The sequence below is a fragment of the Acomys russatus genome, chromosome 10 (genome assembly GCF_903995435.1).
Source record: "Acomys russatus chromosome 10, mAcoRus1.1, whole genome shotgun sequence".
Lineage (NCBI taxonomy): Eukaryota > Metazoa > Chordata > Mammalia > Rodentia > Muridae > Acomys > Acomys russatus.
This window is the reverse complement of record NC_067146.1, coordinates 14,627,971-14,653,064: the sequence shown is the minus strand read 5'-3', so window position 1 is coordinate 14,653,064 and position 25,094 is coordinate 14,627,971. Positions and strand designations below refer to the sequence as shown.

The 25,094-nt window shown below is 44.9% G+C and overlaps 1 protein-coding gene across 1 annotated transcript in view; it reads right to left on the bottom strand.

Moving 5' to 3' along the window:
• Grm8 (glutamate metabotropic receptor 8) overlaps positions 1 to 25,094 on the bottom strand; it is an 845,527-nt gene that overhangs the window by 659,663 nt on the left and 160,770 nt on the right. Inside the window, exon 3 of the mRNA XM_051151844.1 lies at positions 21,509 to 21,725. Coding sequence (XP_051007801.1) covers positions 21,509 to 21,725 — 217 coding nt within the window. The remainder of the gene's footprint in view (positions 1 to 21,508; positions 21,726 to 25,094) is intronic.

Below are 25,094 nucleotides of genomic sequence, written 5' to 3'. Positions count from 1 at the left end.
AGAAGTTCCTGTACAGCCCTGTCCCCATTTATTTCACAGCCTCATCTTATGTCATTGGTCCATAAATCCTACCTTCCTTGCATCCCACCTTATACAAAATTCTGTACTCTCTTGAAATTGCCATGTTCTTTGTTGGTTCTAAAGTTTTTCAGATGTCCTTTCCCTCTGCCTCAAATGTCAGCTTCATTCTTCCCAAATCAGCTCAAACGTAATTATTTTGTGTTAACTGATATCTCTAGGAAAATAAAGTATGCTTGTGTTGTCCTCCTGAGGCTCCATACAGAATTTACCAACCACTGAAACTAATTTTCCTCTACACTATGAATCTTCAGAAGACAGTGCTGTGTCCTGTTTCTTTTGGTAATTTAAACCCATAACAACGTAGAACCCAGACCTCTAAGGCCAAGCAAACACTGGGCACACGTACTGGAGACCCTGGCAGAGATTCAGCCTTTACACCCTGTGCTGGTTGTCTCTCTTGCTCCCTTAGTGAAACAATGCACTCAGTATCTCAGAATTTAAACAGGTCTCTGAGAAACACTAGAATTGTCTATAAATAGCAAATAATTATATATAATGACATATTTTTGTTCAGGGAGGGTTTTTTTAAAAGGTCAGTTTTCCAACTTCCAGAGAAAGGCAGTAACCAAGGAAGGATTGGTGCAGTGTTGGGAAAAGGCAGAGCCTGGGTAGGCTGCTCCTTCATGATGCCTGCAAACTCTAGGATTTGGGGGCACAAAACAGGCTAGGTATCTAACTCCTTTAAAGAATGATGCTAAAATGAATCCTGCTGCCTCCAGCAGGTAAGTATTTGAGTACTCAAGAGGACTCCAGTGTCTCACAGACCATGTTTGTTATATGAAACCACAAGTCATGTTTATCATAGAGACATCTCTTACCATTCTATGGAAATATAAGACTATTGCTCAATCTGAGGACATAGGTTGCAATAAGCCTCAATGTTGTCGCCACAGACAGGAAGAGAAAGTCATTGTTTGGGAAATAGGGAGGTTCCATGCCTCACTCACCTGGACAAAAGCAGATGCCACTCTGAGGACACAGGGGAATATTTTTGTTCCATCACTTGCTTACCACAACCACCACCTTCACTCAGAAGTCACTGCTACAAAAGGCTACCAAAAGCTCATAGTTCCCCTGGCACTGTCCTTCAGATGACTGCATATTCCAGGGTGAGAGCAGGGAGACAAAATTTTACCACCGTGGACAGGAAGGAGGTATGGAATGACACGATGCATCCTGTGGAATGTTGGAGATCAACATACATTCAACTGACGGATCGTAGACCTTTGGGATCATAAGATGGGGGCGGGGTGGGAAGCCATGTTATCTCTGTCATAAGAAGCAAAACTGATTTCTATTTTTATAACTGAGAAAGCTAAGTGTCCAAATTCCAGAGCAATCTGCATCGTTCACCAATGAACGGCTTTAGCTTCTATGAAGGTTTTTATGCCGTATCCCACTCATCTCCATCTGTATGCGTCCTCTCCACAAAGCCCTCCCCAAAATGTCTCTTGAAGCTAACCGCCTTCTTGTCTACACTCACACAGGCCCACAGCCTGCACCTCTATTCAGTAATTAATTTCTTATCGCAGCTTTCGGCTTTTTGAGGGCAACAGTCATATCACATCCATCTCTGTGTCCCTCTCAGTGCCTATCACAGTGTCTTGCCTGCAGCTGGCGTGCAATGCATCTTACTGAGTATGATCAAGGGACATGGTGCGTTGTAACATAAATAAAAGAAATCAGGTTCTGCACTCGCTGCACGCTCATTCATTAATCAAGTCCTACCTCCAGCTTGTTATTTACCGGCAAGGAAGAGAAAAGCTGAACTCACAAGTTCACGCCGCTGAGATCAAGACCCAAAGCCTATGCTGGACTGCGTGGAGGACCCATTGTTAACACCCAGGTAGAAAGTAACGGTCTCCAAGGGACTCTGTGCCTGACTGAAGAGGGCAAAATGCCTCAAGCCTCAAGCGAAGGGCAGGTCCTGGATCCGCCTTATTCTAGAAATGCTCCCATCATTGGGTGCTAGCTTAGCTACAACAAAATACTTACACAAGGCAAGCAACGGGGCAGAATTAACACAAATGGGCAACATATAAGCGGTGCTCCCTCCCTACCGCCTTCCCCATTCCACGACCCCAGCGAAACCTATACACGTGTAGAATCCACAAGAAGAAGGCAATTAAAGAACTTATGAAAACAAAACAAGATGTGGTGAAATATGCTACTTACAGAAAAAGCAAACGTTGCAGGATACCACATATGTGGGATATCAAAAGTGTTAAAAATCATGGCATCAAAATGAGGAATTGGGGCTGGAGAGATGACTCAGGTGTTAGGAGCACTTGCTGCTGGACTCAGGCTCCAGTTCCTAGAACCCCACACAGCACTCACCCGCATCCGCAACTCCAGCTCCAGGGGATCTGATGCGCTCTTCTGGCCACTACAGGCAAAACACTCACTCACATGAAAACAAGCCAATCTCTTAAGAAACACTGGCCAGTCCTGATGCAAATTGATGAGCTAGGTGTGGAGGGGGCTCCTATTTTCTGAGAAATAGAGGAGTAGGGATGGGGGAAGAAAGGGAAGGTGGTACTGGAAGTCAAGGAAGGATGGAGCTACAACCAGGATGTAAAGCAAATTTTTAAAAATTGTTGAATGGTTGTTGGCAGGAAATAAAAGTGGGAGGAAATAGGGAGCTATGAATCAAAAGGCACAAAGTTTTACTCAAACCAGATAAATAAGGTCTGGAATATTCTGAACAACACTGTGCCTACAGACAGCAACAGTGCACAGTATAGTCAAAGTGCTCCTGAGGATTGGTCTTAACTTAGAATTCTCACCAAAAGTAAGAGGGAGGAGGAGAAAGGAGGAAAGAAATGGGAAAATAATAGGACACACAGAAGTCTCCCTTTTAAAACAATGAAGTTATACAATAGAGTCTCCCATTTTTAACAGTAGGATTTCTTTTAACTTTCTTTTTGGTTTTTCCAAGACAGGGTCTCTCTATATAGTGCTGGGACTCACTCTGTAGACCAGACTGGCCTCAGATTTTAACAGCCTTTAATGGTAGGGTTTCTCATAGCGCCTTCCTCTTCCCGGAGCCTCAAGCTCACAAGATGCATACAGTGTCTGTGCTTCCTGACAGACAGAATTTCATATTTGTTGGGAAAAATTAATTGATTGAAAAATCGTAAGAAGAATAAAATATCTTCTTCAAAAATAAGAGATCGAGCCGTGTTTATAACACCCAAACAAAATGTCCAACTGTTGCCTTCCTTTTGACGTAGGTGCCTCTGGAAGCCATCCAAACAGTGAGCAGACAGAACCCTATGGCTGAGAAATTCCTTTAGGGAAACTCTTTGGCTACAATGTGGTATTTGGTGTTTTCACTGATTAAAAGGTTTAAAAAAAAAAAAAAAAAAAAAAGAGTGCACCACTACAGGTAACTACTAGGTAATGAGACATTATTTCCACTGATGCACATAACGACCCTGGACTAAACCCTTCTGTCTCGCCGAGACAGAAGCACCAACTAAGGACCATGCAGGGACTGGACCTCGGATCCATACACAGATGTAGCCAATGGGCAGCTCAGGCTTCGTGTAGGTCCCCTAGTAAAGGGAGCAGGTAGCGGGGGAGGAGTGGCTGTCTCTTACATGGACTCTGGCAGGACTGCCTTGCCAGGCCACAAGGGAAGAGGACACAGACATGCTGGGTCCTGGTGCGACTTGATGATGATCTAGGGTAGATGGGAAGTAGGGCTCCCCTTTTCTGAGGAATATGGAAGGGGAGAGGGAGGAGGGGGAGTAAGGGTGGGAATGAGAAGGGAGAAAGAATGGGGCTATGACCAAGGTGTAAAGTGAATTTAAAAAATAATAATCCTTCGGTGCCTGTACATGAAGGCTGATGAAGGTAAGACAGGTCACAGAACCTCTCAGTAGAGACAAATACCACAACACAACCCTTTGCTTATTTTTAAAACTGCTTTGTTGTTGTTGTTGTTGTTATTTAGGTAGAAGCCAAGACTATTTTTAACAAATATTATGATTCATAGTTACATTTAGATCCTAGGATTTTTTAGGGAAATTTTTCGTCTCTGTAACTTAATTTAACATATGTTGATAGAGTTTTTACCATGACCCAGGCAGCAATGAGTAACACCAGGTTGCTCATACCCCTGAGAAGGTCACAGTCCCTGTGGAAGGCAGAGATGTCAACAGTCTGATGCTGCAGAGGTACAGGAGACCTCTGTGTGTGGCTCTCGGGCCAGGCAGTCTTTTCTCCTCATCCTAGATGAGCATCCCAATTTAGCTTTGAAGGGTGACGATGCTCTATGGTTGGCCTATGTGTGCTTTAGGTGAGGTTAACCCCTTTCTTCCTTCCCAAGTGCCTGAGATAGGCCTGTGAACAAGAGAGTAGGACCGTCCCTGTGCGCCAGTGACTACTGAGTGGTAGAGTCACCTGATATACCACAGGAAATTTCCTTGGGGGTGCAAAAGGAGGGAAATATAGCTTTTAACAGTGAGCCTAATGGCAGCTGCTGCCCCCCAAGAAGATGCACACACTTGGCAGCCTGGAAATGACTTAATTTGAAATAAAGGTATCTATAGAGACCATTAAGAAAGGGGACTCAGGATGAGAGGGAACATCCCGGATCAAAGGAAGCCCTGAGTCCAGTGATGGTTGTCCTGAGAAGACCCAGAAACAGAGAGGAAGGCTACATAACAATAGAGACAGAGTCAGAGCTGAGTAGCCACAAGCCATGGCGACCACCAAGAGCTAGGGCAGGATCTGGGGACACATTCTTCCTTGGTACCTTCACAAGCCAGCCCTGCCAAGATCCTGACCGTGGACTTTTGACTCCACAGTATAGTGGAAGAAATCCCTGCTTTAAGCCACCCACCCTGTGATGATGTATTAAGGTAGCTCTGGGAAGCTAACACAGTTGGTAAGTGGCTGTGTGAAAGCCTATGGCAATGGAGAGCCATCTTCTTAGCACATGATTTAGAAGAAGAAGGAGGAGGAGGAGGAGGAGGAAGAAGAAAAACAGAGCCAGTGCACTAGGAAACAGACTATAGCTATAGCCCGACACTTTATCTGAAAATGTAAGCCATCCTAAGCCCATTTGAAGGCAAGGTAGCCTTGAGATTTCCTTTGACTTATAAACTCTGTCTCCTTATGGCTGAAGTCTGAGTCTCGACAGAGTGAAATTCTCTCTTTCCCCAATGTGCGCACTGAGTGCTCCAACCACAGAGGCAAATTCATCTGTGGCTACCTCAGGGAATCCCAGAATGTTGCACAGGGAGTCGCTGCTTATCCTTGGGACTAACAAACAAATCCGCTCCGGGAAAGTACTGTGTGCGCATTCTTTACCGACAGGTAGACAGAATCTGTACAGGAAACAAGAAAATGTTCAAGCTGAGGTGACAGGAAAAGAGAAATGAGGCTCTTTCTGCAAAGCACAGCCCCTTTGTGTCCTGTGCTAGCCTCACAAGGCAGGAATGGCATTCATGCCTGTAGAAACCAAAGCAGAAAATATCAAAAGAGAAACAAGTGAGAGGTAGTAAAAAAAAAAAAAAGTGCACACTGGAGTCAAGGAATTTTGAATATCTGTTCAATACTACTACTTACAAACTAGGTGATCTTGGGCTGTACGTATTATTGAAAGGCTAAGTTTTATTGTCTGGGAAACAGGGAAAATATCTGCCTAGTGCCACAGAAATGTATTAGAAGGCATACGTCAAATCACATTTGTACATCAGTCCCCGTCCATTTCCCTTAGTACCTAAAGAGAAGCTTATGTTTTTGACACAAGGGGATTAAAAAGAAAAAGAGTCCTAGGAAGGCCTTGGCCTTCAACTCAGCTTTTGGGGGAGTTAAGTAAGTAAGCAAGCTATATTTAATAGAAAATGGTCTATATTACAACTTATAGATCAAAAGTAGTTAAGTCAAATTACAATCTTATGTACTCTGGATGGAAGGTACACTGAATCTAGTTTCTAGAGACAAAAAATGTGACATAACCTATGCCCATGGCCTTTGACTATGTAGGCCCAGGAGAGATGCCATAACCTCAACAGTATTATGAAAGCGTGCACACACACACACACACACACACACACACACACACACACACACACACACACAAAACGTCCATAAAACTGCATCATGATTAATGAGCTTTTAAATGAATCAGTAACACATAAAAGCAAGAAATGTGAGTTCAAGGGGGAAACATTTACAACTATTAAGAGCACTCTAGATTTGAGGTCCACCTGTAACAGGGAGCACAGCAATAACAGTCCCTAAATAGATTTACAAAGACCTGGAGGTCATTTACCTTTTTAGCAGCTCTTCCCTAGAGCACCAGTTAGCGTGTAACTCTGCCAGGGAATAGTTCACCTGATGTCCTACTCGTCAGTCGTCCTTTCAGGGAAGTCACCTGTCCCATCCCTGATGGGCATCACCATGCCAATCTAAGGGCTATGGCATAGATACACCCTGATGTCGGCTCAGGGTGAGTTTTATTTCAAGGACATGGACCTTCGCAGAACCAAAGCTCTCAGTCTCCCAGATCTGGGATCTTTTCTCTTCTTCTGCTATTTCCAACTTCTGCTCTTTTTCTTTCATGCCCACTCCGACCCAAGCCAGGCCCAGACCTGTCCCGGAACGTGGCAATAAACCTCTAGCTCATCTTCTACTCTATTCGTCCCTGAAACCCAATCTCTATACATTATCTCAGAGCCTAAACAACAGCATAGCACTACCGGACCCTGCTCCCTGAAAGGCTTCCCTTGTGTTAGACTGACACTCACACACTCCCTTCATGGCCTACCCAGCTGCAGTCCGTTAAACCCTGGCCTACTCAAGCCATCGCTTCCAGTCCTGATGGATTGTAGCCACCAGCTTCCCGGCTAGTCCTCAATTAAACAGGCGTTTGGTTCCCCCGCCCCTTGGTAAATCACAATCTGTAATCATTATCTTGTTTCCTTTACTGTCTCTTAAAGTCAGTCACCTGGCTATAATCCGAGGCTGGCGAGGCTAGGAAGCACAATTCCCAGCATACAGCGCAAGCGCAGAGCCTCCTATAAGCATCAAGCATGTATGGGGGCAAATGCAAACACTCCGGAACTCAGAGTAAGGCCCTACACATGAGGAGGAGCAGGAGCCCTGGACCCGGGTGGAATCTTGCAGTCGGGAGTGGCACCGCACATTTATATTCCTGGAAACACAAGACCAGTAGATAGAGGAGTGAATGCATTCGCGAATTAATCCACGTCCTGAATTTTGCATCCGACCGTATTTGTCAAATGCAGCAAAGCTCCGGCCCTTCGCATAGGAGCTGTGTAGTCTCCAGCTGGTGCTTGCTCTCCGGATCAAGTGTGACAGCTGGAGGCTGGACTTCCTGTCATCTGCTTAAGCTGGTGCTTTGTTTCCCAACCTAAACGTGGCCCTGAGCCTCGGTTTTCCTGTCTCTCCTTCCTTCTTATGTGCCTTCCTTTTGCAGACAGAGTCATGGCCCCATGACCCATATCTCCCAGGTGCCACCAGGCAAAACGTGATGCCGGCCTCGGGGTCAGAGCCCTACTTCTGCTTCAGAATTCTTAATCTGGATTCCTAGGCTTGTTTCCCCAAGCCACCTGCTTCCTGATGACCTATCTCCAGGTTATGCTCATCGGTCGAGTGTCCATTTCTTCACATATTTTCGAAGCATTCTTCCAGATCTCACAACCATGGCAAGATAAACAAAGCATGTGCTCCACCTTTGTAGAAAGGAAGAAACTTACAAGCGGAAGTAGTAAGATATATCTGTGGGATCATAAAGCATCCACAATGTCAACTTTCTTATGCTTGGTGTGGTCTGGGCAGAACTCTCTTCTTCCTAGAAGACCCTGCACGCTGCTTTGCCCAGGCCTAAACAAAGGGTCAGTATAATGTATCCCCTCTACTTGTTTACCCTTGAAAACCGGCTATCACAACAGGCACAGGTCCTGTCAGACCCCACTGTAGATGCTGCAGCTTCGCTTTAGGCACACTGTTAAGCATTCGCTTATTCCTCCCCACCTTGTAAAAGAGAAGGTTACTTCCCCCTGACTATGTGACAGATGCTGGGGTCTGAGACTAACCCATCTCTCTACAGTGATATGTCTTCTGTATCAAGTCTCTCCTTATCTACGCCTTGGCTCCTTTTGGCTTGGTAGGACACCTAGAAGAGAGTCTGGGAAGATCATCATGTTGGGGAAGGGATTTCATTATATACACGAGGGGAGAGTCTGGGAAGATCGTCATGTTGGGGAAGGGCTTTCATTGTACACACGAGGGGAGAGTCTGGGAAGATCGTCATGTTGGGGAAGGGCTTTCATTGTATACACGAGGGGAGAGTCTGGGAAGATCATCATGTTGGGGAAGGGCTTTCATTGTATACACGAGGGGAGAGTCTGGGAAGATCGTCATGTTGGGGAAGGGCTTTCATTATATACACGAGGGGAGAGTCTGGGAAGATCGTCATGTTGGGGAAGGGCTTTCATTGTATACACGAGGGGAGAGTCTGGGAAGATCGTCATGTTGGGGAAGGGCTTTCATTATATACACGAGGGGAGAGTCTGGGAAGATCGTCATGTTGGGGAAGGGCTTTCATTGTACACACGAGGGCCAAGAATTGATGTTAAGAAAAAATAATGATAAAGGTAAGGTATGCACGAGTGTGCACGTGTGACCTCAGCTCTGGGGAGGTGGCGTGGAGGACCTCTGAGGCTCCTGGCCAGCCACCCTAACTTACTCGGTGAGCTCTAGACCAAGGAGAGACCCTGTTTCAAAAAGGACAGTGGCACCCGAGGAACGATACCCAAGGTTGTCCTTCAGCCTTTGCACAGAGGCACACACACGCACACACTCATGCACACACACACGCGCACACTCATGCACACACACACGCACACACACGCACACACTCATGCACACCCCACACCAACACACTCATGCACACACACGCACACACTCATGCGCACACACACTCATGCACACACACGCACACACTCATGCACACACACACTCACACACACGCACACACTCATGCACACACACTCACACACACTCATGCACACACATGCACACACTCATGCACACACACACACTCATGCACACACACACTCATGCATGCACACACACACACATCATGAACACTGCACATACACCCACTCATGCATGCACACACATACACACACACCATGAACACCACACATGCACACACTCATGCATGCACACGCATACATGCACACATACACACTCATGCACACACACATACACACACTCATGCATGCATACACATACACACACACACCATGAACAGTGCACATACACACACTCATGCATACACACACACATATACACAGACACACACACACAGACACTTAGTGTAGCTGGAAGCAGGAGCGGGATAAAGAACAATAAAGGCTTCTGGGAAGGAACCGAGAACAGCTAGACAAAATGGTGCTAACCAGGCCAACCTGGGGCAGACAGGTGATGAGTGTGAAGCACGATTTGCTGCTGCAGGCTGAGGAGACGAGCATCACCGGAAACACAACCTCTGGTCTACACTTGCACATTGGCGAGGGCTTGGTACCCTGCTTACACACGGCACTTCCCAAATCTGCCACTGCTCCTGCCTCCTCACCTGCTCCAGATCTAACCTTTCCCACACACCCACCCACCCACGCTACTTTCTTCATATGTGCGGCCCTAACCACGGCTAGTAAGGCACATACACCCTAACTGAACTTCAGCCTCTCCAGACACCCCAGGGACCCAGCTGTACATGTAAAGGAGGCTAATGCACTCCCAGTTTTTTCACCATTGCTTCATCACATTTCACTCTGCCTTAGGCTGAATTCTCACACTCCAGAAAGATCTAAGACTAAAATAGACATGAAATTTACACGTTTTATAGGAAAGTTTGACTGAGAAAGCCACCAGGTCAGGAGCCTGGTCAGTTTCATTAGCACTGTGTTCCTGCCTTCTAGAACAATGGCCTCGGTACATGGCAGGTATTCGAATATCTGTGAAAAGACGCATCACATCAGCCTGCATAAATAGTTCCCTTTGACAAAGGGTTTCCACAGGCAATAACACCATGCAGCCATTTCAAGGAGAACACAGTGATTGCTCTCCATGATATCCAACACAAAAGACTGGCAGTGTACTCCAAACATCCCTCTTTCCCTTAATAGCCCATTACATGCATGCCAGCCATGATACATGACTCAAATGTGACTCCAGAGTCACATGGCTGTGAGTGCCACTGCCTGGAAAGTGGGTATAAGCTGCTGTAAGAGGCACCATTTATTCCTGCACTGTTACGACTGCCAGAAGACATGTTTAAATCATTAGTTGAAATGCCTTTCCTGACCAGGCCTCTTCCCAGAGCTGTTAACAAGAAACCAAAAGTGCTGACTGGAGGTTCACTCTCTTATCTTCCCCTGCTTTCCCCTCATGCAGCCCCCAGTGGGTCATGAAATAGCTTTGGTTAGGCAGCAGCCAAAGCAGCAGGAGAAAGCTGCCTATCAGCCATGCAAATGCTAATGCTAAAGAAGAGAGTCCACACAACACAGTCCTGCCAAGGGACATAACCCTTGAAATAATTGGCACCTATTTTCAATTGACTATTCATCTTACAGCCTTCTGGTTTTATTATTCTTGAGCCATTTATTTTTAAGGAAACGATAATTGTTGCTTAGTTCGGAAGTTATGAAGTAAACTGGGAAAACACACTTCTAATTCTCAGGCCAACTCTTTTAAGGTCTATAAAAATGACATAAATGGAGTCTGATGCTGCTTCATATCTGTAGAAGGGCATTTATACCGTGTGCTTCTATCAGCACTGTAAAGTATACACTGCACCTTAAAGTGCTCAGCTACTGACAGACTCTCCAAGCAGAATGCCCTTAACACGGAAACATCTTCAGGAAGGAAATTAAAGAAATGTGATTTCTTTGGGGCAAAGCACAGAGGAAAGTACACTTCTTGTCTGTCGTGACTTGGGCATTTGGGTCTAAGGCTTGTGAGGACAGCCTGGCAAGGACAAAAGGGAGTGAAGAAATAGCTCATCTGGGTGCAAAGACTGGCCTCTCAGGGGACCACAGGTGGTCAAAAAAACCTAGGCAAAGGACAAATATAAATATAGACTTGGTTCAAACAGGATTCCATCAATCAGAGTTCAATCAGTAGCTATATTTGCGGCCATTGATTAAATTGTGCTTCCCCCCTCAAAAAAAAAAAAAAAAAACTCTTAAGGCTTAGTATTTTTGAATATGACTGCATTTGTAAAATAGCCACTCTATGTTTAATTAATCATTTTAAAATGAAATCATTCTGAAGCAGAATGAGTCCCTTGTCCAGTATCACAGAGATCACAGTGACACTGTAGCACTGCAAGACACAGCAGGTTCCCGTCAACATACTCCTGAAAGAGAATCGTGGAAGAATGGGAGAGAATATCTAGCCTCTCAGAGTCACCGAACAATATAACTGTGCTCTTTCAATATAACTGATTTATGGTATTTTGTTACAGTATCCTGAGGTACCTATCGCAGTTGGCAGGAGAGATAGGTAACAAGAAACTTCAGAGACCACAATGGCCTTTTCTAAGTATTTAGAAAGCAATCCATGAAAGAGAGAATTAAACTAAAACCTGAAGGTAAATTCTTTTATTCTATAGAGTCCATGTCTATTCATTTATAGCACCCCAGCTAATACTATGATGCTAGCAGGACAATAAGTTAGACAGGATCAGAACCTGTGCACATACTAGAGGTAAGGAAGAGTTAAGGTCCTGCTTGATGGATTCACGTCATCAAACCAGATCCATTGGGTGAGAGAACGGACAGGCGAGCAGACACTGCTGCCCAGGTGAAAGCTGGCAAGGAACAAATGCTGCATTGTGATCCAAGTCTGGGAGACGAGGGTGTAGGAGCAGGTCCATCAGTCACATCAAGGATAAGACAAGTTTGCAACGGCAGAGAAGGGCCCGGGGCTCACTCCTGATGAAAGGGTGCATATTCAGTGACACGGTTTCAAGCCTGAAAACTTAAGGGTTAGGACGAATTTAAACCATTGTCCCAGGCTTACTGTCAGACACTGAGAAAAATCGAAATCGCTGCCAAGGGCGTGGGTGATGCTAGGGTGAAGGTGACCGTGACTTGCACATAAGAACAAGTCAAACACTGCCGGCCTAGGAGATGGTAACCCTGAATAACCGTCAGTAGGTAAGCAAGGTAGTATTGTCAGATACTGTCAGCATCTTAGACGTATTCAACACTCCACATGTATGTACCACACGGTGGCGCTCCACATGTATGTACCACACGGTGGCGCTCCACGTGTGTGTACCACACGGTGGCGCTCCACGTGTGTGTACCACACGGTGGCGCTCCACGTGTGTGTACCACACGGTGGCGCTCCACGTGTGTGTACCACACGGTGGCGCTCCACGTGTGTGTACCACACGGTGGCGCTCCACATGTATGTACCACACGGTGGCGCTCCACATGTATGTACCACATGGTGGCGCTCCACATGTGTGTACCACACGGTGGCGCTCCACGTGTATGTACCACACGGTGGCGCTCCACGTGTGTGTACCACACTGTGGCACTCCACATGTGTGTACCACACGGTGGCACGGTCTGCGTCCCATGTTTCTCTGGGGCTTTGCCTTACAACATCCTTTCTTCTGAAGTTCTTTAAAGCGCTCCCGTGATTCTGTGCACAGGCCTTTGAGCTTGGGACCTACCGATCACTCCCCCTCAGCCTCCTGATGAAGTCTTTTGTTATGTGGACTGAAAGATGCCTTCTGGCAGACCTGTTGTTCTTGGATGTGGGTTCTAAACAATGCCTCCTCTGTTGAGGCAATATTCACAATCCGCGTGGTTGATTGGTTGGTTGTATGTCTGTGTTCTCCAACTCACAAAAAAAAAAAAAAAAAAAAACCCACCACCAACAAAAACAGTGACCTGTTTTTTTAAAAAAACAGCATGACTTATCTCCTTCTCTTCAGAACTGACACAAATACATGGTGGGCATGCTACAGATGCCGCCTGACACGTAACACTTAGAAGGGTAAAAAAAGAAAGATGATCATGCATATTTGGCATACAATGATGGCAATAATTAACTCATGGATTCAGCTCTACGCTAGCTCTACCTTGGGTAGTATATTTGTCATGCTAAGGGGGTGGAGGCAAGGGAGGGGGAAAGGTAAGTCAGTGCTAGGAACACTGCCTCATGAACACTGAGCAAACTGGATACAGACCTAGAAAAATAAGTCCACTGCCGAGCCAAAGGATTCTAACCTAATGCAAGCTGAGGCCCTGGCAAGATGGCATACAGCTTGTGATCCCAGCACGAGAAGACTGAGGCAGGATGGCTGTGAGTCTGAATACGGTCTGGAGTGTATGACAAGACTGTTTCTCAGTAACAATAATAATAGACTCTTGTCCACTGCTTACCCTCCCCGTTTGTATGTCCTCATTCAATTCTGACAGTTGTTACCTCCATTCTACAGATAAGGCAATTAGACTTCAACACAAAGACCCTGTAGGTAGATTGAAAACTCAACCTTAGCCAGCAGAAGCTCTGAACCACTGCCCAGCACTACCAGGCTAGTGGGAGTCAGGACAAGCCCAAGCTTTAGTGTTTGGGGGACACAAAAAGTAAAGTGACCTAATGGTGCAGAGCCTTAAAAGTTCCCTTAGAGCTGGACATAAACTAATAAAGTGCAGACGCCATGATTGGAGCCACCTTCACCTTCCAATTCCCAGAATCTGAGCAAGCCTAACCTCTGGGTGAACACGAAGAGCTCCACCATGAATCTGGTGACAATCATCGTTAAATAGAAACTCATAGAGCAAGAGTTGTGGGTTAGGCAGCCTTCTGGGCACTGACTGGATGGTCTCCCACTGAGAAAAGCACAGACAAGTCAGCATTCTGACCAGAGTGCTGAGCAGTAGCTCACCATGATGCCTGGGGGTGGGTGGGTGGGTGGGGGCAGGGGACATCACAGGAGTAATGTACCACAAACTTGTAAAGAAATTTAGGACTGCTAAAGTGGCAACAGAGTTGACACAGGAAGGCACAAGCTGTCAGGTGGCATAACAAGCATTGTTGGATATCTAAAGTTGACAAAACAAGACACAAAACTTTGGGGCAGAATACTTGCTGAGATGTCCACACACACCCGCCCTCCCCCACCCACAGTCCCCACAAAACTGATAAAGAGAAAGGAGCAGGCATGTGGTCAGAAGCCACCCAGAATCCTCCTCCTCCCCAATCTCACAGGCGAAACTGCTGCTGCATGCAGTTAGTTTGGAGGTAATTAGCAAGACCACGTCTCCTGGATGGGGAGGCCCGGTGGCACTCAAGGGAAAGATAGCAGGCTACCACGAAGAGACTTGATACCCTATGAGCATATACAGGGGGAGGAGGTCCCCCTCAGTCACAGTCATAGGGGAGGGGAGTAAGGGGAAAGTGGGAGGGAGGGAGGAATGGGAGGATAGAAGGGATGGGATAACAATTGAGATGTAGTGTAAGTGAATTAATAAATAAATAAATTTTAAAAAATAAATTGTAAAGTAAGAAGAAAAAAAGAGAGAGAAGAAGAGCCTTTCTTCCCCCCGCCCCCGGAATCCTGCATCCAAATGAAGGCACCTGCCACCATTCTGATCTCACACAGCGTTGTGCTGCTGTGGGCCAGGCGCAGTGTCTGTCTGCTGTGGGCCAGGCGCAGTGTCTGCTGTGGGCCAGGCGCAGTGTCCAGTGTCTGCTGTGGGCCAGGCGCAGTGTCTGTCTGCTGTGGGCCAGGCGCAGTGTCTGTCTGCTGTGGGCCAGGCGCAGTGTCTGCTGTGGGCCAGGCGCAGTGTCTGCTGTGGGCCAGGCGCAGTGTCTGTCTGCTGTGGGCCAGGCGCAGTGTCTGCTGTGGGCCAGGCGCAGTGTCTGCCTGCTGTGGGCCAGGCGCAGTGTCTGTCTGCTGTGGGCCAGGCGCAGTGTCTGCCTGCTGTGGGCCAGGCGCAGTGTCTGCTGTGGGCCAGGCGCAGTGTCTGCCTGCTGTGGGCCAGGCGCAGTGTCTGTCTGCTGTGGGCCAGGCGCAGTGTCTGCCTGCTGTGGGCCAGGCGCAGTGTCTGCTGTGGGCCAGGCGCAGTGTCTGTCTGCTGTGGGCCAGGCGCAGTGTCGTCTTATCTCCACTCCTTTCAGGAGCAATACCGGATCTTAAGCAACATTTCTACAAATGCGGCCATAATGATTGGCATCACTTGACACGCTCACTGACTCCTTACCAACCACAGTCTCGTGATTAGGGGAGGGGTTTAAAGGAGATCTTTTGCTCTAAGGGACCCACTGCACGTGACCCCGACTGCTATTGTTTACTGAAAACTTAACTAGAGCGTTTGGGTTACAGGTCTCAAAGCATTTGTTGGAATGCTGTTTGCCAGTTCACGCTAACAGCTGTTGTTGATACTTGGCAGTTACTGAGCCCTAAATATTAGGAGAGGCCAGAGAGACGAACAGCTTTGAAATGATACTCCATTTGATGAGGTTCTGCAGTAACTGTTAAAATCATATACACTTTCCTTTGGATCCCGCCGAAGCCTCCACAGCCTTGCTGCACCTGCAGTTCCAATTTACGATTTCCGCAGCCCTCCTTTGAAGTTATTTTTGCCAATTACCTGGTGTTAATATTAATTAAATGTGATTTACAACTTGAAATGTAGTGTTATCAATGGAACTCAGCTGTATGAATATAAAGTAAAATTTTCAATTGAATTAAAATGTTTCCTTTCATTCATAGTATTTTAGAACATTAATACTTTTGTCAAATTGATTTTTGCCTGCTGGAAGTCATTTTTCCAAAGCAATGAACATCTAAAGGGAAAAAACTGTTCTTTATGTATGCTTTTCTTTCTGTCATTGAAAATATTTTGTTTTAATCTTAAAACTGAATCCATTTTCATTAATAGAAATGTGGTTCATTTATAACCTAAGGGGAGAAAGTACTTTCTTCTAAAACAATATGCCAGCTTTAACAAAAATATATGATCAGTGGGCACTTGTCAATTTTATACTAGGAATAAAATTCTCCATTAATGATTGATCCTCACCAAAGCTAAATCACATTCAAATTTTGGAGGGACAAGTATCAGTCCTTTTATATACCAAATTTCATTAACTACATTGGTGTATCTCATTATTCAAATAGGAACTGCCAACTCTCCTCACAGTCCGTTCCAACACTGAGATTTTTAAGATTCTGAACACATGTCAGGTAATAGTCAGAAATGTCCAACATCGGCAAATTAGAAGAAAAGTTACATTCAGTGGAAGATTTGACAGATTTGGGTCTATCCTGCCCCTTGTGGTATTACGCAGCGATGACTTGAAGGCTTGTCATCGTCAATAAGCCATTCATAACCGTGATGACTAGTTAAAGGAGGTGTGTCGCCTCGCTGTGCAAATCCACAATGAAAAGATATCATGCTTTCACAGATCCCTTTTATCTTCAAAGATAAAACCTTAGCTTCCTTGCCCTTTATAATGATAGTAGTAGCATTAACATTTATTATCCTGTCTCCCTTTAAAACTAGTATAATAAGGTAAGACAAATAATTGAAGGAAACTGTCTAAAGGCTCGGGAAAGTCATTTATTGAGTCAGGAGCTACAAGCTCTCCCAGCTTGTGATAGGAAAGCACGCGCAAATATCATCAACCTCTTTATTACAGTATCAGAGAGCCCTTATACTGAGTAATTAAAGCGAGACAAATAGAGTAATGTGGTTCTAGTATCACAGCATGTGTCACAGGGATGGTGAGCTAGTCTTAAACCAGGGGGCAACTAAGCTATTCCCTTCCCTCAAGCTGAAAAAAACCGAAGGGAGAAAATAAAAATAAATTAGGCTAGAAGACACGCTCTGGGTGTTTATAATTTTCTAGGTGTTATTTTAGAAAGAGAGACATTTTTGAAACTGCACAAAGGAAGTACTTGAACAGCAAGTTGTACAGTAATATTTACAGTGTCCCTGACAATCCTGCTGAAAGCTCTTGGCGACCTGAGGCAGGGAAATCTAGACACCGGGATCCCACACACACCTAGAACACTAGATGTATACTAAGCTGTGCTACCCTTGTAATCAAGACCAGAAGGGCAGAACTGCACAAGATGCCAACGAAACTTCTGAATCGGCTGTGTTATAGGCATCTCTATCAACTAAATCCTGTGTACTCAGAACTCTTTTCATCCTTATCGCGAACCTTCTCTTCTGGCCTCCCTCCCACCCCTGTCTTTGGATGTCATCCCTCTGAGATGGTCACAATTATACCCTATGAACATTGAATCGTATCAACAAAGATGTGCTGAAATCCTCGCCTCTGTAACCCAAAGTGTGACCATATGGAAACAGACAGTGCAAACATAGCTAAGTACTCATGAGGAGATCATGCTAGAGTAAGGCAGTCCTGTCTAACATGGCCACATCCTTTGACAAAAAGAACAGAAAGACTTAATAAAATGGAAAGCAGCCATGCAGTTTTACAAGCAGACACTGAAGTGATAGGTCACAAACTAAGGAAGGCCAAGGAATGCTGGCACAGCCCAGAAGCTCCAAGGGAAGTGAGAATCTCCCCCTCTAAGACCTCAGAAATGGCACAGCCCTGAAGCCACCTTGGATTCAGGTCTCTGGCTATCCAAGACGAGAATCAAGTGAGCATTGTCATCAATTCCCCAGACTGTCCTTCGTCCTGGCACATCTGTAAAGGTAAATCATCTCTCCAGATCACAGAGCGTGGGTCTATGTAGCTGATCAGCACACTCTCCACTATGTTCACTGGGAAAAGTCCCAGATCTCTTATTAAAAACTATTCATAACCCTTGAATTAAAAAAAATACACAAAGAAAATATTTAAATTTTCTTTTAATAATGAGCGCTTTCTTCAAAGATGACCAAGAGGCAGCAGCTCACCAAGAAGAGAGAATACTGCCCAGGTATTTGTTTCCTCTCACAGTTTCATGAAACTCCTGCCTGGCAGTCTATCCTTGGCTCCTCTGTTTCTCAATCTCTCCATGCGCTGACTCAGCATCCACCGTTCCCTCTATAACTATGATTTTTTTTAAAGCATGGTCATCAGGGTCAGCATCTTGACTCCTGCTTAGACAGATCGGTGTTTCTGTTGCTCTTCTCCATGGAGACCTGTCCCTGGTGTATGAAGCACAGTGTGTCTCTGACCAAACTCAACCTCCTTAGTCCACACCAGGCTTCCGGATGCTCTTCCGTGATGGTACTTACCTTCTCTGAACTGCCCGGCTCCAGAAATTTGTGGTCAACTCTTAACATTTTTGTTCCTCTGACCTTCAAGATGTACATTTAATCAGTTACTGACTTCCATAGAGTCGGTCTCAGGACTGTCTCTCATGTCTGTCTCCTTTTCTATTGCCCCTGCCACAGGCCCATATTAAGCCAACACGGATACCACAGAGGCCCCTTTACGAAGTCTTCCATCCTCCACTTATGTACTCATTCAGATAAACTCTCTCAGCCCTCACACGTCTCCACAATCATTTATAACACAAGGATAAAATAAACACTTTGTGACGTACACTACTCAGGTACATAGTGATGTCTTGTTTTCAGTTTTCTTTCCCACACCTCACTGTAGACTATGCTCCAGGCAAATTGTCCATTTTGACAACTTATATTGTTCTAGGGTTTTATTTGTCATTTGTTTGATAGTTTCTCTAATATGTGGCTAAGAGAGCTAGGGTACCAAATATTTACTCTATCAAGTGCCTCCTATATGTCCTGCACAAAGACATTGCCTAGAGATGAGTCATCACCAGTCTATTCATGACTACCATTTACACATAATCTTCTTCATTCCCCTAGATTCACAAGGAATACTTCCAGAATCTCAAAATTTGTTAAAATGCAAACCACTTTAATTAAACTGAATGTGCAATATATCACTAAACGGATTTTCATTTTTGCTATAATTGCATTATGATCTACCTGAACTAATCAGAGATGAAATATAGGATGCCTCGATTTACATTGAAATGTCTTAGCAATCAATGTTGTTGAAGAGAGAAACTCAGAACAGAGCATGGAATTTTTCTTATACAAGTTGAGTGAATACGTAATTTTATTACTGACAGATGCTCCAAAAACTGAATGTGTATCTCCCTCTCCCTCCCCCGCTTCTCTCCCCCCTCCCTTCCTCCCTCCCTCTTTCTCTCCCTCCCCCTCTCCCTCTCAAGACACTCAGATTTCTAAATACACACTACTAACATGGTGACAGATTCAGTAAGAGTGCAAATGTTACAGAGCTAATGAATTTTCATTAGAGTCGTCGGATAATTCCAGAATGAGTTAAGTTGCTGCTATTTGCCATTCCCATTAATATCACTGTCCTGTGAAAGGTTGGATTTTCAGCTATTTTTGTTCTAGATAAAATCTTTGTCATTAAAATGAGGGATGATTCTGATACTTAATATATTCCATGGCATACTCTGGCGTGGTACTAATTTGGCCTTTTCAGCATTCTGCATACTAAATGACAACCCATCCCTCCTCCATTCTCCAAATAAGTTAGAGCCAAAAAAGAATGGACAGCCAATCATGTCACAGAACACTGAAAGGATCAACACAGGAAAAAAATGTGTTGCTCTAATCAGGAGCATACATGAGGTGCTAAAATTATTTTCTTCCATACTAATGACTAAGAGAGAAACAGCAGTAATGGATGGCACTGTCTGAGTCCTCTCATGTGACAGGATTACCAAAGTACAGCAAAACCTCTCAAAACACAATCAAGTATTTCTTATTTCAGTCAATAAAATTGTGCTGTACATGTTTACTGTAAAATTATACTGTAAACTGTAAACATTTATAAGAGTACATCATACCACATTCTACGATAGGCAAATTATGTCCTTATTGAATTTTTCACAGTACTTTATTCCATATGCACAAAATGTGTCCCAACATTGAAGAATGCCCCGAATCACTGCAGAAAACTTATTTCAATGCATACTCTATTATTTTCCTCCGCATGTTGAATTATCACTCTGGTAAGACCCGACATCAACTGCTTGAATAATGTATTAGTCTTGCTTCCAGAAGCTATTGTTTTCATCTGAGTGGGCATTTCCTTTAAGGATAAACATGGGACTTTTTTTTTTTCAAGAAAATAATATAATTTAAAGTTTAATGGAAGCTTTTGAATCATTTTTTATAGCTATAGTGATATAATTTCCAAAAAGCAAAGGTCATGGTATCACGGTCAGAGTTGGTACAAATAGTTGTCCAAATAAATCAATTGACCCATCTGCTAACTAGACAACTCTCTACAATATAGCCATGAGGACATGCTAAATACAAGACGTACTGAGCATAGTAAATCTCCCTGTCTTATCCCATGCAGAAAAAAGGATTCAGGCATCTACAACTCTCAACTGAAAATCTTATTTCAAAACCTTTAGGTTCTTGGTTCCAGGTAATTACAGCTAAATCTCAATCATCCCCCATCATCTCCCCTTGAACTGAAACTTCCAACCATTAACTGATCAACACAATTTCCTTCTTGAATTTCACAATTGTCAGGAGATGCTTTAGTATCTCCACAACATCAATTACCAACATTCAAATCCATATATCTCTTTAATAAAATGATATTAAGCGTCACTAATATGTCTCCTTCCATCTGGAAAGATAGCTCACTGACTGACTGTCAGTAAGATGGAGGCTGTATGTTACGCCTCGCTGTCTTTCTGCTCTGTCTTTTCCTATGTAATAGAATGGATTTACAGCCTTGCAAACAAATATACATGGTGGTGAAATACCCAAAGAGATCTAAAGAAATTCCAGGAGAGAGCCTGCAAGCGCTCTGTCCTAACTAAGTTTTCACACTTTCCCTTCATCCTTCTCTGAGCTCTAGACTTTTATATACAGATGAAAGGCGGAGAAAGTCAAATATGACAATGAGAGTATGACTTAGGACCATCCCTAGGGGCTGGTCTAATATTGCTTTAAGATGATTACAAGCGTTGATCCTTCTAGTGTTCCATGTTAAATTCCACTGACTCTTTTTTTAATTTGATGACTTGCTAATGTAAACTTCTCTCTAGAACAATCAAACAGTATGCCATTCATTCAAATCCACTGTGTCTCTAAGGTGCCTGCAAACTCCCTCATCAAAACAGACAACTCTAAGATACTCACAAAGTCAGGAGCTCTACCGCTCAAATTAGCACCAAAGAGTCACCTTGTGAGACATGTGAATAAAAAGACCTTCTGCGATATGCCTCCCCATAAAGAGGAAAGCCTGGGCCACACATTTTGTGAGTGCTCCAATGATCTTGTACACGTCAGACAGCACTTGGAGGTGTCCAGATTGTAGTGTCCTGTCACCTCCAAATGCAATCAGTGGGTAAATACATGCTCACCAATCTCCCTTGAGATCTGGGTGAAGGCCTCAACACCACTCTCTCCATAGTTTCCCTCAGAAGCCAGTGTTGACACATAATTCCATCCCAGGGCCGTCACAATGTCCACCATGGCTTGGGCTTGGTAGGAGTCAGGCGGGACCACTCGAGAAAAGAAGTCATACCTGGTGTTGTCACTCAGCTCTGGGGCTGTGGATGCATAGCTAATTTGAGGTATCTGCAAAACAAATGAGAGGACATTTCACTCCATGGCATGTCTTGTGCAGTGATGGATTATCACCATAAACTAAACAGTCAAAGCTGTAACAGAAACCTAGACACGTCAGCCTGAAGGCAAGCTATGGTTTTAGGACCGCCAATTTAATTAGAAATAATTCCTAACAGTTTGTGGGCTTCACTTCCTTTGGAAGCACAGACACACAAACATGGAGAGACAATTTACTTTTGCTTCAAATTCCCTTGTATCGAAGGCCAAAGGAAAGTATTTCATGCTTTTTTTTTTTTTTTATTCTGTAAATGATTGTTCTGGCGTGGAAATAAAAAAAAAAGAAATGAAGCCATAGTACAAACCTACATCATAGAAGGTCATCTCAGAAATTCTCTTTGGCTTTCGCACATAAAAGTTATGTGGAAATTTAACTTGAGTGTGTGTGTGTGTGTGTGTGTGTGTGTGTGTGTGTGTGTGTGTGTATTTAAAACTTGATGCCACTTAAAATTAAAAATCATAGTTTTCATAAATTATTTTGTTTTGTTTTTTGATATAGGGTCTCATTATGTAGCCTAGTTGTCCCTAGACTTACTTATGTAGATCAGGCTCAAAGGGAATGTTAAAAGAGTTATCCTGGCTTTCCACAAAAGATTGTACATCCCGGGATCTGAATGGCCACCCACGAGCCTCTAGCCAGGTGACTTCCAAACTATTCTTGATATCTTTGAAAGTCGCCCAACATCTGGATAACCCCTCTAAGTCTACAGACTTCCAAGCCATATTGGTAGCCAGTGCAATGACAGGAAGATGCAAGTAGAAGCTTTACTCACAGACTCAGTAAGAAGTAGAACAGTGCGCCCGGAGCTGTCCAGGTGCTGAAAGAGCCACTCATGGTGGCCCCAGTTTTCTGCCTGCTTCAGCAGAGGCAATGAGTGAGAACACTCAGGTCAGCCCATTTAACCCTAAATTCTTCCTGGTTCCATTTTCCCTGTGGGAAACATGTTAGCTTACTTAGCACTGTGCGACCATAAAAACTGTCTGAGCCACCTCCTCTTGCCCTTTGCTTTCTAAACATACCAGCCTTGCCTTGACAGACAGTGGCTTGATTAGGCTCTGTGGGATGTGACTACTCAGAAAGATACTTCTCCAAAGCTCAAAGTGTGCAGCCTTGGCCTTCTTCACTTTTTTTTTTCTTGCTTCTAGAAAACCCAGAAAAGAGATCCTGGCCACTCACTGAGCTCTCCCCATGCCATGTACTAGATAAAAACGTTCCCCAAATCAACACCATGTGCATTTCTATATACTAATAGGAAAAAAATCAGCAGTCTGACCCAGGCTATGTTGAACTGCTGTGGGGGTGGGTGGGTGGGTAAGTGAGCATATGAGGGTGTGGAAGCGCTTCTGCAGGGTGGGTGGGTGAGTGTGGAAGAGCTTCTGCAGGGTGGGTAGGTGAGTGTGGAAGAACTTCTGCAGGGTGGGTGGGTGAGTGTGGAAGAGCTTCTGCAGGGTGGGTGGGTGGGTGTGGAAGAGATTCTGCAGGGTGGGTGGGTGGGTGTGGAAGAGATTCTGCAGGGTGGGTGGGTGGGTGTGGAAGAGATTCTGCAGGGTGGGTGGGGGGTGTGGAAGAGATTCTGCAGGGTGGGTGGGGGTGTGGAAGAGATGCAGGTGGGTGGGTGTGGAAGAGCTTCTGCAGGGTGGGTGGGTGTGGAAGAGCTTCTGCAGGGTGGGTGGGTGTGGAAGAGATTCTGCAGGGTGGGTGGGTGTGGAAGAGCTTCTGCAGGGTGGGTGGGTGTGGAAGAGCTTCTGCAGGGTGGGTGGGTGTGGAAGAGCTTCTGCAGGGTGGGTGGGTGTGGAAGAGCTTCTGCAGGGTGGGTGGGTGTGGAAGAGATTCTGCAGGGTGGGTGGGTGTGGAAGAGCTTCTGCAGGGTGGGTGGGTGTGGAAGAGCTTCTGCAGGGTGGGTGGGTGTGGAAGAGCTTCTGCAGGGTGGGTGGGTGTGGAAGAGCTTCTGCAACACTCTACTATGTTCTTGTCCTATTTGAAACCTCCCACTTCCTCAGCTCCTCAGAGTCCAGCAGGAAAATGTCTCACACCACCCCCCACCCTGCCTGTAATAATGAGCCACCCCTTTCTAAAAATGAGCACAAAGTGTGAAAATTGAGTGTTTGAAACCAAAACTAATTATCTCAAATTACTACCTTCAGTCAGTCACTCCCAGGGCTGTTTAATTAGCAGTCAGCATCGTGTTTAGGATTAATTAAACAGGTGTAAAGGGTATATAAAATAAAAGTGCAGATAGGAGATGGTTGTTTGATTAATCCAGTAATGGGCTTTCTCCCCAAAGTCTTGAAGAATTTTCTCTTCAGAGATCGATGTGTGAAAATGTAATGTGCAAGTACGTGTTTGCAATTTCACTTGTTCAATTCTTCTGTGTTGCAATCTACAATAACATGGTATAGTGATAGTATCTCCAGACGGCTTTTCAAACTGTCATGAAGTCACATCCCATGTTTACTTTATTTGCCATAGACCCACTAAGCATTGGCTCATTAAGCATTTTAATTTCTATGCCAGCATCCCCAATATTTCCTCTATCCTCAAATTAAACCCCTACTGGCAACTGAAGTGAAAATTTATTAAAGACCTAGGCTGTTTCTTTCTTCTCCTCACTGCACTAGATCCATCCTAACTAGCCCCTTAACCCTGGGGGGTTGGGGGCGTTGTCTATCAGAAACAGCAATAATATAAAGGTGCTGAGCGAAGGAAAGAAGTACAAAGGGGAATGAAAAAAAAAACCAAGAAAATGTATCAACAAAAGGAGTCACTAAGAAAAGCAGCCCTCATTAGTCACGTATCCTTCTAAAGAAGACACATCCTTTTACAGGGTCGGGTCCCACTTGGCGATTTTAAGAGTAAAAGCTGCACCCTCACCTGGTTTGTGATACTACTCAGACTCACAGCCTTCTTTCTCCCTTCCTGTTGTTTTCCGCCGGTAGCTGAAGAGGCTTGAGGAATAGACCCTGACCTCTGTCTGCTCCTGCCCGCCTTTCTGCCGCTGTGCTTCCTTTGGGCCAGACTCAGTGGGAGCTAGTGACAGAAAAGCCAGGTGGCAGACACCTGCCCCCTTGCCCACACGTGCTCACAGTGCAGGCAGTCTGTGTTCCTCAGCCTGTTGGTACCTCAGTGTCACTCCCCTCCACGGGAAACCCCAACCTGGATCTTCAGGGAGTGTTCTTCACTTTCTCAAGGGCTCTCACCTGAATTAGAACTAGAATCCTGACGAGGGGCTTAGATTATGATCCTCCCAGAAGGGAGCCCTTTCTTGATTTGGTGTCTGCAATGCTTGACGGAGCGAGTAGTCAGTGAATGTTTAGAGGTGA